The sequence below is a fragment of the Trachypithecus francoisi genome, unplaced genomic scaffold, assembly GCF_009764315.1.
Source record: "Trachypithecus francoisi isolate TF-2019V2 unplaced genomic scaffold, Tfra_2.0 Contig00089, whole genome shotgun sequence".
In the NCBI taxonomy this organism is placed as follows: Eukaryota; Metazoa; Chordata; class Mammalia; order Primates; family Cercopithecidae; genus Trachypithecus; species Trachypithecus francoisi.
The window spans coordinates 540,923-555,371 of record NW_022680470.1 but is presented as its reverse complement, the minus strand read 5'-3'; the positions used below and the strand labels follow the sequence as shown (position 1 = coordinate 555,371).

General features: G+C 42.5%; 1 protein-coding gene across 1 annotated transcript in view; it reads right to left on the bottom strand.

Annotated features, from left to right (window-relative positions):
- Window positions 1-247: 247 nt before the first annotated feature.
- LOC117092529 (E3 ubiquitin-protein ligase HERC2-like) overlaps window positions 248-14,449 on the bottom strand; it is a 164,448-nt gene continuing 150,246 nt past the window's right edge. The window contains 10 exon segments of the mRNA XM_033226255.1: window positions 248-552; window positions 5,247-5,387; window positions 6,051-6,234; window positions 7,121-7,292; window positions 11,942-12,167; window positions 13,062-13,206; window positions 13,973-13,997; window positions 14,000-14,052; window positions 14,054-14,141; window positions 14,230-14,311. Coding sequence (XP_033082146.1) covers window positions 331-552; window positions 5,247-5,387; window positions 6,051-6,234; window positions 7,121-7,292; window positions 11,942-12,167; window positions 13,062-13,206; window positions 13,973-13,997; window positions 14,000-14,052; window positions 14,054-14,141; window positions 14,230-14,311 — 1,338 coding nt within the window. The 3' untranslated portion in view covers window positions 248-330.

The window sequence follows — 14,449 nt, the reverse complement described above, 5'->3', positions numbered from 1 at the left end:
ATTAGCCGGGCGAAGTGGCGGGCGCCTGCAGTCCCAGTTACTCGGGAGGCTGAGGCAGGAGAATGGCATGAACCTGGGAGGTGGAGCTTGCAGTGAGCCGAGATGGCGCCACTGCACTCCAGCCTGGGCGACAGAGCAAGACTCCGTCTCAAAAAAATAAACAACAAAAAACAGGGAAAGGATGTCACTGGGGTAAATGCTAAAATGTTTTGTTCTAAAGGAGTGCTCCTAACCTGCTGTCTACTAGGATGAAATCCAGCACAAGATCACCGGCGATCTACAGCTGCTCTCCCTTGGAGAGGAGGTTGGCCCCATGTGGAGGAGGTAGGGTCAGACGGCCCCGCCCTCCCTGAGACTCACCTGCAGGTAGGCAGTCCCCATACAGGAAAGCACCGCAGACAGCACGTCCCTGCCCCTGTCCCCGGCCCGGCTGCACACCGACAGCTTGAGCAGGTCTACCACCACACGGGTGTCATCCGCAATCAGCAGACTGGTGAACTCATCCAAGGCCTAAGGCTCCAGACCTGCTGCTTTATTTTGGCTTTCAACATCCTAAGTCAAATGACATCCAACAATTAACATGAGGAATGATATGTTAAGAGATAAAGAGTCACCAGTTTACCCACAAACTCAGAGAACACATGAATACCAACGAGTAAGAAACTTGAAGGTGTTTAAGACCTTAAGAAAACAGATTAAGAAATGACGGCCCCTAAAATCTCCACCAAGCCATGTACTATGTTTTCAAGACCAATGAACTGTTGTATTACCAATAGCATTTATCAAAAAGGGATGACTTAAGCTACAAAGAAATGACAATTTATTCCGGGGTCCAAGTTTGGAGCACAGGCAGATACTACAGGGGGAGTTTTGGAATGAAGCTGCATCCTGTATAATCTACCCATAAGGTGTGCTTGGAATTGTTTATAAACTACATTTGTATTCTATAATTGTATATATTTTGTCTAGATCCTCTCCATAATTCTTTCCTGGAATCTTATTCCAAATGACTCACTGGCACGTAACACGCTCTCCATAGTCTCTCTCTCCTTGGGTTCACCGAAAACATCACACATAAATGTCTTCTCATTACCACTCGTCTACTTCCCATTCCTGCCCTGTTAGCCTAAACATACTGCATCTTGATCCTTCACCTCCTCTCCTTGTTTGCTATGAGCCAATTCGCAGCATCACTGCACCCCCAGCTCCCACCCCACAGAGGTGCCTTGCCCAGGATGGCCGCGCCGCCCCCCCGCTGGCTTGTCGGCACACAGGAGCCTCCTGGAGGGCAGCATCAGGACAGAACTTGCGGAAAGTGGAAAGGCCCTTGTCAGAGCCAGGGACTCCCAGCGCTTCTGACCCAGCATGGGAACCGCTGTGCCGAGCAGGAGTATGTCAACCCCTTCTCCTCCCCCAGGCACAGTCTGGCTCCCCAGAGGAAGAACAAGAGCCAGGGACGTGCCTCTTTTCTCTCCTGCTTTCTGGACCTCAGCAAATCCAGTGTGACTCTTTCCACAAACATAAACAAGCTGGGCGAAGGACAGCCCCTCATGTTCCCCTTAGGGGAACATGACCCAACCAGGGTCCCTGGAAATCACACCACTCTGATTTAGGAACAAGGTTCTTCTCCCTTTAGGGAAACAGACCTTGCTCCTGCCTCTGCATGGAGACCCAAGGAGTAAGTGAAATTCATTATAAATGATGACATTCCAGAACATAACTCACTGAAGGACAGCAAAAGCATTCAGTGAAACATATCAACAAGAATATCTTTAGTCTTGAGATTGAAATGTACCTACCATTTTTTTTAATGAGGGTGTCTTAAAAACACGCACACACACAAAGAAAATATGTCTAGAAGAATTGCCAAGGAAGAAAATCACGAGCGGCATATCCTAAAATGTGAATTATAGCTTAATACTAATATTAAAATTGCTTTGCCTTAAATTCATGAGTCAAGCCAAAACTGAAATAATAGAAATACAGGGTTACAACGTGGATAATGCCTATGTCTCATAAATAAATTGGGGAAAAGAAATCATATCATCCTTTTACCTAAAAACAAAAATGTTGCCTTCCTCGAATAAGTGCTGCATTAAACCCTCACACCAGGAGACTGCCAAACATGAGAAGTTGATTCCAAGCACCTAATTCATAAATAGAGTCTTTCTTTTTACCATAGATGGTTATCAATAATTTCCGTAGGACATATTTTCTGCCAGCAGTAACAGCATAATAAATCAAGGGTTCCAAATGTAATTAAAAATAAAGTGTTTGTTCCCAAGGTGAGAAGGCTGGCAAGGGAGCACACATGAGCAGGGGCTGGCCTGGTGTGGGGAGCACCCTGGCAGGCTGGAGAGGGCATCCACACATGGGGGGTTGGAGAGGGAGGGCCAGGCCAAGTGAGGAAGGTGCCACACTCTGGGTCAACATGGAGGTGGGGGGGGGTCAGAGGTCACATAGGGTGACCGTGGAGTGCCAGAGGCTGTACAGAGGAAGAAGGGTGCCCACCACGGAGTGGGGGACAGCCAAGATCGGAGGTTGATTATCTTTAAGGGGACTGAACTGTAAGTAAACAGCCTGCTGATGACAGGAGCCAGGTTTCCCACTGTCAGAGAAGAAAGTTATAAATACAGAAAGGGTGAAAACTAGAATGAATCCCAGTTGGATGAGAATCAATCATATTGGTGTGAACCAGTGGTTTTCCATATAAGTAAATTTATAACAACATAAATACTGATGTGGGCCAAACACGTGGCTCATGCCTGTAATCCCAGCACTTTGAGAGGATGAGGCAAGCAGATCACTCGAGCCCAGCCCAAGACCACCCTGGGCACCATGGCGAAACCCTATCTCTAAAAAAAAAAAAAAGAAAAAAATACAAAAATTAGCCAGGTGTGGTGGTGCATGCTTATAGTTAGTTCCAGCTACTTGGGAGGCTGAGGATGGCTTAAGACCAAGAGGTTGAGGCTGCAGTGAGCCAAGACTGTGCCACTGTACTCCAGCCTGGCCAACGGAACAAGACCCTGTCTAAAACAAAACAAAACAAAAAACTGATGTATGTATCTATTATGTTACACGCACACATATTCATTCTCTAGCTCTGTCACCCAAACAGCAACAAGCACACGAAAGGCCCAGATCTTGACCTCTAAATGCCCTTCTCCACCAGAAAGAACTAGGACTTGTCAGAGAAACAACTGATTCCTATGTTGGAGCCTAAAACATCTTGTTGAGCCTGGAATTTTGTGTCGTGCCAAAAAGGAAATACTCAAAGAATGATGGGAATATGCCAGAAGAGCAGATACAATTCTACCAACTATTTAAAGAATTAACCCCAGTCCTTCACCAACTCTTCCAAAAAACAGAAAAGAAAGGAACACCCTCCAATCTATGAAGCCAATATTGCCATAATACCCAAAGCAAAGACATCACAAGAAAACTACAGAGCCATATCCCTTATGAATACAGATGTAAAAATCTTCAACGAAATAGCAGCAAACCAAATCTAGCAACATATAAAAGCATTATACACCAAAAAAATATGGAAAGAGGGAGAGTGAATAAGCCCTGTGGTACTGGACTGGAATTAAAAGTATTGATGTGGGCTGTTAATAGTTTTTATTATATAGATAAATGCAGAAGGATAAATCAATGCTCGTTTGTATAGATCTATTTGCTGAGAGGGCCTAACCAAAGACACTCAGTAACAGTCGGCTTAGCAAGCACCCAGATCTTGGTTTCCAACTCCTACAAGCCACTAGCAGGAACCATGGCTTCTTGGAGAAATGGCTGATTCCAGGCAGGGGCAGGGTAGGTGAAAGATGAGTCTCGAGCACACTGTTGTGCCAGAAATGAAGCAAGACCCCTAAGAATTACGGGGACACATCAGACAATGGAACCAGTCCACAGGGTTCCCAATAACCAGTCCACGCGAGTCCCAATAACCAGGTCTCAATGACCAGTCCACAGGAGTCCCAGTGACTGAGTCCCAATGACCAGTCCATGGGAGTCCCGGTGACCGAGTCCCAGTGATCAGTCCAAGGGAGTCCCAACGACCAATCCGGTTCCAATGACCAGTCCACGTGAGTCCCAATAACCAGGTCCCAATGACCAGTCCACAGGAGTCCCAATGACTGAGTCCCAATGACCAAGTCTGGGACAATTTGGGTGTCAAATAATGACAGTAATGAATGTCACTATTTGACTAAAACAGGAACTCCTGAATCTACACAATATAAACAGACAGAAAGGTAGGTAGGTAGGTACGTAGAAGACAGATGGATGAGAAGGGAAAGCCTTCTCTTGCAAAAAAATGGCAACAATTACAACCAGAAGTAACAATAAATGTGAAAAATGAAAATGTGACCACCACCGCGGTACTAATGGATTCAGCTAGAATCTTTTAAGATGCTAAAAACTGGGAGGTAAAAGTATAATGAGGAACAAGACATTGGCATAATCTCAAAAGTGTCTTCCCATGAGTACTAAACACACTTACTTACTGATTTCCAGTGGAGAAACTTGGTGGAGACCCTTAACCAAGTGATAAGCGATCTCACCAATAATGCAGCAAATCAGAAATGCCCGAGTCCCAGCAGAGGCACCGAGAAGAATTCTGCACCACTCCTGCGCTATCTCACCAATGATGCAGCAAATCAACAACACCTGAGTCCCAGCGGAGGCACCGAGAAGAATTCTGCACCACTCCTGCGCTATCTCACCAATGATGCAGCAAATCAACACCACCTGAGTCCCAGCGGAGGCACCGAGAAGAATTCTGCACCACTCCTGCGCTATCTCACCAATGATGCAGCAAATCAACACCACCTGAGTCCCAGCGGAGGCACTGAGAAGAATTCTGCACCACTCCTGTGGTGTCTGTCAAAACGAAGGACTGTTCCACACTGAAGACTAAAGAGGCAGTGTGCAATCCTAGGTTGGGTGCTAGACCTATAAGGATTGGATTGGGATGATGAGCAAAATCCAAATATGTCTGTGGGTTTGAAAGTAATCCTGCATCAAGCTGTAGTCCTGATACTCAAGGAATATACGTGGAAGCAGTAAGCAGTGACAGGGACTGTGTCCTGCAACATTCCCACAAATGCTTCAAAGATGCTAACAAGTGGAAAGCCCAGGTGAATGGGATAGGAACCAACTGTGTTCCGCTCCTCAGTACCATTTCTACTTCTGTGTGCATTTAAGATTATTTCACAATACAAAGTTAAAGAAGAATGCCTCTTCACCTCTTTGGTTTTGGTCATGGTTTCTGCAATGATGCTTGCGGCTCCCAGGTCATCCGTCACTGGGATAAACGGCCGAGCGGAGGCTGAGGGGGCCGATGGAGTCACTGCAGAGGGGGTCACCGCGTCCTCAGAGGAAGCAATCTAGTCGAAGAGTGCACAGTAGGGGACGTTTAAGGGGAAAAACTCAACAACGTAACATATTTCCTACGCAAGTCCCAAATGCTTTACCTAAAACTACTTGGGCTGTTTAGAATGTTCCAGAGTTTACAGAGGTAACATGCTGCCTACCTGACATAGCCACTACCACCCCCAGCGGGGCCTAGGACAGTTGTGCAAAGTCAAGTACACTCATAGTTTCAAGAAAACTATTAATATTCACAACAGATCCATGAACCAGACTAAAATGAGTTCACGTTATCTTCAAGTTGGTTTTTTCCCCCAAAATAAGTCACTAAAATTCTTGACTATCAGAACTTTAAGGTTTCAGAATTGCAGATAAAGGACTGTGAACTTGCACTTAATGATTTTTTGAATTAGATTTAAAAAAAAAAAAATTTTTTTTTTAAGATTTTTTGAATTAGATTTTTTTAAAAAAGAAATCTAATTCCACTTAAGCACTTTAAAAGCTCCTTTACAGAGAATATTCTTCTAAGTAACGCCAAAAATCAAAGCGGGAGGCACAGAAACAGCCTAAACTAAATGACAGAATGAGACTTTTCTAGACACAAAGTAGCCACCTTTTACCTTCTGATCTAACGTTGCTTTACGATTCGCTTTTACCTTCTGATCTAAGGTTGCTTTTACCTCTCTCTTTTCTTGCCATGGATTTGGACTCAGTCTGTCTTCCATATCAACAGCCAGCATGCATTCTTCTCCATTCATGGGACTAGCCATGGCAGACGTGTCGGAAGGGGCCGCGGGGGAGAACGAGGGGCACTCCACCGGGGCAATCATGGCAGCCGGCATCAGGGCCCCGACAACGGCATCTCTGTCAGGACACAAAGCCCGGCCTGTGGTGAGCTGCCCCTTCTCCACAGCACCACAGGAAGTGGCGAGGCAGGACTAGCACGCACACTGAGGCATTTCCTCATTTTTATTGAATACATGTAAAAGAGTTTTGGAAACCAAACATTATTACCTGTATCCTTGGGCTAATAGCTAAAATGTTTACTCTGGATTTTATTTATTTGAAAAACCAGAGTAATGGCAGGTGAAAAACTGCCAAACATAAAAACCAGACCAGAATGAGATTCTGGCTGTCCCTGAGAAATCCTCTTGGGGTGCTGTGAGAGGCTGAGGGCTGGATAATTGACCAGCAGGCAATTTTGTGTTTACTGAAAGCCACATACTGGGCAGCTAGGACTCAATGGCCTCTACTGAATGACTGTTTTTGTTCTGAAACTAATTTTCCTATGTCAATACACCCATCAGGTCCATAGGTGTGATACATTAGTAGATGGGCAACTTATCTAGGCTGTGGGAAAGCAGCAGAAAAATACTGCAAAATGCTGCATTGGCAAAACTCAGCCTTCTCAAGTGAGCCAAGGGGATGCTAAGTTGTCTTAGACATCACTATAAATTAGTATCACCTAATTCTTCTTTTCTTCCCCCAAATATTAATTGTTAGAGTCTACTGGCCAAAAAGAATAGTGAAAATGTTCAAGTTAGTTTTCTAATTCATATTTCAATGCCCATTAAAACACACACAAAGATATGATCAATCACCATCAAAGAACATGTGACTTACAACACACAGCATTTAAAGACAATAATATGACATTCTTGGAGACATCTGATCAACGAAAAGAAAAAATATCACAAAAACCCAAAGCTCACATAATTGCAGAATTTCAAAAATTAGCACAGAAGCCTACCTGGCATACGTGATTTGCAATGCTGTAAGAATATGCGATAAGGCCTGCTGTTTGGCCAGATTTCCATCCAGTGACAAGAGAATCTTGGCAAGAGAAGGGCGATTCGGCTTAGAATTACTTACACCACTTATTTTATTACTGGCAGCAGAAGAATCGGCATCTGAAGGCACGCCTATAAGGGAAAAATAAAATGTGCATTTTGTTTTTAAGATCACAGTTTCCTCTATTTCTATAAAATCTGATCTTACAGGTTAGTTCCAAAACACACTGCAATCTACATTTTGCTATTTCACAGAGCACCTATTAGGCTCATTCACAGGCCTTCAGAATAAGAACACCACTTATCCATACTTTGATAAAGAAGCTATTTTCAGCAAAATTTCACTGTAACTGCAAAAAGACGTAGATGCTTGTATAAAATGCACTTACAAATGTTTATGTTATATACATATAAGCTATGAAAATGCTACAAAAAACTACCTGTGTTTTCTTAGCCTGGTGAGGCAAGACAAAAAAGAATACAAAACAACAAAGAGAGAAGATGTTCACCAATAAAGTCTCATCAGGTTCACTTCCCTGCAAACTCCCAGGTCTCCGCAGGGGGAGGGAGCCAGGTGGAGCTGGGACACGTGTCTATGTCAACTCATCCAAACTGATACACAGATTTAATGCAATGCCTACCAGAATTCCCTCAAGAGTTTTTGTCAAGATTATTCTAAAATGTATACGGAAAGGCAAAGGAACAAGAATAGAAATAGAAAAATAAGGAGGAGGAACGAGTCTACCCAACCTCAAAAGTTGTTTTAATACCATAACCAAAACTGTGTGGTACTGGCATAAGAATCTAGGGAATAAACAGCGAACCCAAAAACAGAACCACACAAATATGCCTCACTGACTGTTGACAAATGTGCAAAAGCAACTCAGCAGAGGCAGGACAGCCTTTCAGCACGTGGTGGTGGAGCAACTGGACGTCTGTGGGCAAAAAACCCAAACTTCAGCCTAAGTCTACACCTTATGCAAAATTAAATCCAAATGGATCATGACTTAAGTAGAAAATATAAAACTATAAATCTTTTAGAAAAAAATAGGAGACGGTCTTTAGGATCTAGCACTAGGCCAAAATAGACGACACCAAAAGTATGACCTACAAAAGAAAAAACTGATGAATTAGACTTCATCAAAATTAAACACTTTTGTTTTATGAAAGGAAATGAAAAGACAAGCTAGAGACCAGGAGAAAACATTTGCATAACACACATCTGCCAAAGGACTAGAAATATCTAGAATACATAATGAACTCTCTGCACTCAACAGAAAAAACAGCCAATTAGAAAAGGGCATGAAGACATATTTTACCACAGAGGAGATACGGACAGGAAACAAGCACATGAAAAGATGGTTAACATAATTAGCCGTGAGGAAAATATAAATTCAAATCACAATGAGATACAACGACCTATCTACCAGTATGGCTACATTGTAAAAAGATGGTGAGGATATGGGAAAAACTGGATCATCCTCCACTGCTTATGAGATTATAAAATGGTACAGCCATTCCAGAAAACAGTTTGGCAGTTTCTTATCAAACTAAACAATTACCATATGACCAGCAATCACACTCTTGGGCATTTATGTCAAAGAAATAAGAACTTATTTTCACATAAAGTGAATTTTCACATTCACCTGTATATGAATGACATGGCAGTTTTATTTGTATTAGCCAAAACCTAGAAATAATCCAAACGTCCTTCAATGGTTGAGTATTTGATGGAATACTGAACAAACTATGTAATATGTAACAACTTGGATGAATCTCCAGAGGATTAGGCTGAGTGGAAAAAGCCAAACTCAAAAGTTATACAAATAATGTGACATGAAAAGAGCTATACGTTAAGAAAATACTAATACGAACCAGAAAGGAGAAGACAAGAGTCAAGCCTTATCTTCATCTGCCCCAGAAAAGAAGACAGCACAGGAAGGCGAAGTCACTTGCCCCAGTTCATACAGTCAGTAACTAACACAGCCAGAAGATCACATTCCAGTTATTCATAAAAGCAGATGCTGCTAGAGCCTAAATGTCCCCTCCTGAGAGATAAGGGAAAAAAACAAAATATTCGTATGACAAGATGAGGTTCACTTAAAAAAAAAAAAAAAAAGCAATTGTATTTATTTCTACATGCTAGCAAGGAGCAATGTGAATATTCCCATACAGCAGAAAAAATGATATTTTTAAAAGACCATTTAATAATCTGAAATTCTTAGAGATAATCTAACAAAAGATATGCAAGACCTATACAACATTGGGACTAGAAAACATTGCTGAGGGAAACTAAACACCTAACAAATAAAGAGAAACACTGTGTTCATGGGTTAGAAGACTGAATACTGTGAATCCATCCTTTCCACATTGACTTACAGAATGAATGCGATTCACAGCAAAACCCCAAGCAAGCAGTTTTATAAAAACTGACAAGCTCGGCTGGGCGCGGTGGCTCACGAGGTCAGGAGATCGAGACCATCCTGGCTAACACCGTGAAACCCCATCTCTACTAAAAATACAAAAAATTAGCCGGGCGTGGTGGCGGGCACCTGTAGTCCCAGGTACTCTGGAGGCTGAGGCAGGAGAATGGTGTGAATCTGGGAGGCGGAGCCTGCAGTGAGCCGAGATTGCGCCACTGCACTCTAGCCTGGGCGACAGAGTGAGACTCTGTCTCCAAAAAAAAAAGACAAGCTCATTTTAAGTTATATGGAAATGCAAAGGGACTACAACAGCCAAAATATATTTGAAAAAGAACAAAGCTAAAGAACTGTTGCATCTTGAGTTCAGGTCTTTTATAAAGCTGTAGTAATCAAGACAATGTGGCATTGCCACCAAAATCCACAAATAAAAACAGTACTGAGAGTTCAGAAATAGATCCATACATCCATAGACAACTGATTTCTGACAAAGGTAAAAGGCAATTCAGTAGGAAAAGCAAAGTTTTTAAATAAATACAACTGAAACTACTGGACAATCAAGCCAAAAAAAGCCTTTCAATCCGAACCTCCCACCATATATAAAATTTAACCAACTGGTCATAGATACACATATCTAAAACTGTAAAACTTCTATAACAGAACACAGAAAGAGAATCTTTATAATCTTGAGCGAGGCAAAGGTTTTGTAGACACAACATCAAAAGTACGCTTTACAAAAGAATAAAAATAAACTAGGCTTCCTCAAAATTAAAAACTTCTAATCTTTAAGATTCACCTATGAAGAGAATAAAATGACAAGTCACATTGACAGAAAATATTAGCAAATTATATATTAGGCAAAGGACTTGTAACCCAGAATATATAAGGAATTCTCAAACTCAGTAAGAAAACGATCGACCTATTTAAATATGGGAAAAGACTTGAACGGACACTGACCAAAAAAGGTATCTGATTCGTAAATAAGCAAGATGCTTGAGATCATTAGTTACTAGGGAAATACAAATTAAAACCACAATGAGATACCACCATACATCTATCAGTATAATTAAAAGACTGAACCTATCAAGGGTTGACAAAAATGTGGAGGATGTGGACCTCTGGAACATCCACTTTGCAAAACAGTATGTAGCGATCTTAAGAAGCTAGACATACACCTACTATATGATCCAACCACTCTTCTCCTAGCAGTTTACCCAAGAGAATTTCAAGTGGATGTCCACACACAAACTTGTATGGAAATGTGCGTTAGCAATTTCACTTATATAGTCAAAAACTGGAAATAGCCCAAACATTCATCAACAGCAAATTGCATTTATTTATCTTAAGATGCTATTCAACAATTTAAAAAGAATAAACTACTGATACATGCAACATAAGTGAATCTCAAAATTATTATGCTGAGTGGAAAAAGCAAGATTTTTAAAAAGAGTATATGCTGTATGATTCCATTTATAGTAAGCTGTAAAACATGCAAACTGGCCTGCCACGGTGGCTCCTGCCTATAATCCCAGCACTTTGGGAGGCCGAGGTGGGAGGATCACTTGAGCTCAGGGGTTCAAGACCAACCTGAGCAACATGGCAAAACCCTGTCTCCACCAAACAAACAAACAAAAATTAGCCTGGCATGGTGACATGTGCCTGGAGTCCCAGCTATTCAGGAGGCTGAGGTGGGAGCTGCAGTGAGCCAAGATCGTGCCACTGCACTCCAGCCTAGGCGACAGAGTGAGACCCTGTCTACAAACAAACAAAAACCCAACCAAACAACAACAACAAAAAGAAAACACGCAAACTGTTCTATAGTGACAGAAATGAAGTTGCTGCATATGGCAGGAAGGAGAAGGGGAGTTAAAAGCAAGAGGGAGATGGGTACAAAGGGCCAGAGAGAAACGCTAGAGTAGTGTATGAGTTCATTATCTTTGATTGTGGTGATGCTTTCATGGATCACACATATTTCAAAGTTGATCAAAATGTATACTTAAAATAGATGCAGTTTATATTATGTCAATAATAACTGAATAAAGCTGTTAAAAAATACGAAAGAGCCCACTACAGTGCCTGTATCTCTCAGGCAGTTATTAGGAGTCCTGTTTACACACAAGTACAGCACTGTGAGTTTACCTGATCATAAATACAAGAATCAGCAACATACTTTCTTCTACAATTTTCATTCCAGCATGGATAAATCGCATGAGAGCACACCACAATTCCTCTGTGTCTTTAGATTCATAATGCAGTTAACACAGCACTACAACCTCTAATGCGTTGGCACACAATTAAATAAATCTGTAAGGTTGCTGTAATCTACAGAAAAATCTCAGAGAAGACACAAATCTGTGTTACCTAAATAGGAAGCACCTAAAGGATCTCTTGCAGTCTGGAAGAGGACGGGCTCGTGCACAGAGGGCGTGGCCACATCCACGGTTGTCCACGCCACGCTGTGGGACGAGCCGCAAGCCACGCGCGTGATCTTCTGGCCTTCTAAGCCTTGCATGAGTGTGGGCTTCCTGTTAACCGTGGTCGTGCCATTGCCCTGCTGGCCATGGTCATTGTCACCCCAAGCATACACCTGTTTACGAGGGGGGAAAATGCTTATAATTTTTCAACATTTCAGGACATTTTCTTTAATGTAATTTTTACTTCAAAATGCTTAACGTGTATGCCACGGTAGTTGAAAGAATTGAGTTCTTAAAGGTGAAAACAAACCATTTCACGATCTTACAAAATGGCATCAGTGTACGACAATTCTGAAGAAAATCTAACCATGAAAACGCTGGATAATACCTATAAAAGGAGTATTTTCTTAATATTAATCCAATTCTGTTTTGTTGCAAGACACACAGAAGCTCCTCTCTTCAACTAAGTGCAATAATTTTTTTCCCTTGTATTTTGCAAAGAAAAATGACCAAAAACAATATGCTCATTTTTCAAGTAAGTTGCTTCTTGGCCTTGTAGAACTATAAAGTATAATTCATTTTGACTCAAAAACAGTAATGGTAATTTTGCTTTCATAAATAAAATTTAAAAGTGAATATCCACAAGCCAGTCATAGCATATGCTCCTACAAGCAGAAGAGACAGTAACACTTGTCAGGCGGTAGCTCTGTCTCTAAAATGAGGCATGGATCCCTCCTCGCCAGTTAGCAATTCTCTAAAGGGAAGTCTTGCTAATACCTTGCCGTAGGAGCATCTTCAAGAATAACAATCTTTCCACACACTTTTCACGCAGACTTCAGAATGGGAACGTGTCTTTTCTGAGGACCCCGCCCCCCAACCCCTGCAGCCGAGCAGGCAGATACACCAGTGGGCAAAAGGGACGCGTCCTGCCCTCATGGTTCTTCAAGCAATAAGACTCGGCTGATTTCATCAACAGCTGTGATTTCAACAGGACGAGCACCATGTCGTGACCCCCAAGTCCCCCAAGTCAGGATGGCACGCCACCCCCAGGCCACCTGCAGCCTTACCTGCCCCAAGTCCATGACCGCCAGGCAGTGCAGGGCCCCGACAGCCACATGCACGATCTTCTTCCCTCTCAGCCCCTCCACCACTTGCAGTTTCCGCACGTGCACGTCAGAGCCATGGCCCAACCTGAAGTAATCCCCCTTTCCCCTGGGAGAAGGCCAACGGTGGAGTGTTACGATACGTTATGGTCTGACAATGCTACACAAGAAAACGCTCAGTCTCACATCTTTCACAGCCAGCTCAGTGACATCACACACGGCACTCAGGGTCTTTGAACTTACATTCAAAATCATACACCGTTAATTCAAATTAACTTATGAAGTCAGCTGGGAAAAACCTTAATACTTTAATACATGTGTTACGATATTTAAGTTACTGTTGTAAGTTTTCATATAAAGAGACTGAAAATAAGACACACCACTGCAAACACCTATCCAAAGTCCTATCTGGTATATACCTTTCTCAAGCTGCCTCTGGTCATGACACTGGCACTAAGGCCTGACACACCATTCAAGGCCAGTCTGGGCACCTGCTCTTTTGCACATTAATAAAATAAGCTTTGACAAGAAATACATGTTAACTTTTTCAGGATCAAAGGATTCAGAAGGTTATTTTGCTCTCATTTTATCCTTAGGCTTCAGCAGAAGAAATCTTTCCTATAAATCTCACCCAAACAGGAAAGGTAAGTGGCCTAAAATTGTTCTAGTATTTTCAAAATGACCCAGTTACAATGGGAAATTTCTTCTTGCACTATTGTCACGAATCCCAACTCAATATCCTTTCAAGGACAAAGATGCATAAGTAACAATCTGACAGGTCACAATCACGCCGGGGTGGGCCTGGGGTGAGGCCCAGGTTCCCCGCATGCACCTGCACAAGCGCGCACACTGTGACAGGGAGGATGTTTACGTACCATGTCCACACCACTCCAGACTTGTGAGCGCCAGGGAGAACTGAGCTCCACACTCAATCTGGCACACCCCCTGTCCATTGTCTCTCAATGTTCTGGGGAATGTTACAGCCTTCACTTCCGCCTCGGCCCAATTTTCCAAAGTCACCATCACCCCAGGAAAATACCAAACCTAGGTTTAAGAATATACATATACTTCAGGCCAACGTTTCCTATCATTCTTACCCACCCAGGAGCACAGAATCATGCCAGGCACTCACCTTCATCGGTCAGAGCCAGGGTCTGTGCGTCTCTACTCCCACATACAACCTGGATTACTCTGTGACCGAGAAGGACTTTCACCTACTCAATTACAAATTTAAAAACAGAATCAAGCACAGGCACGGAGAAAGCAAGTGAATTTCCCAAAGACAAAGCCAACCATGCACACACCTTTATGAACTTTCCTAGACTCGAAGCTTAGTTTCTCTTGAAATCTTC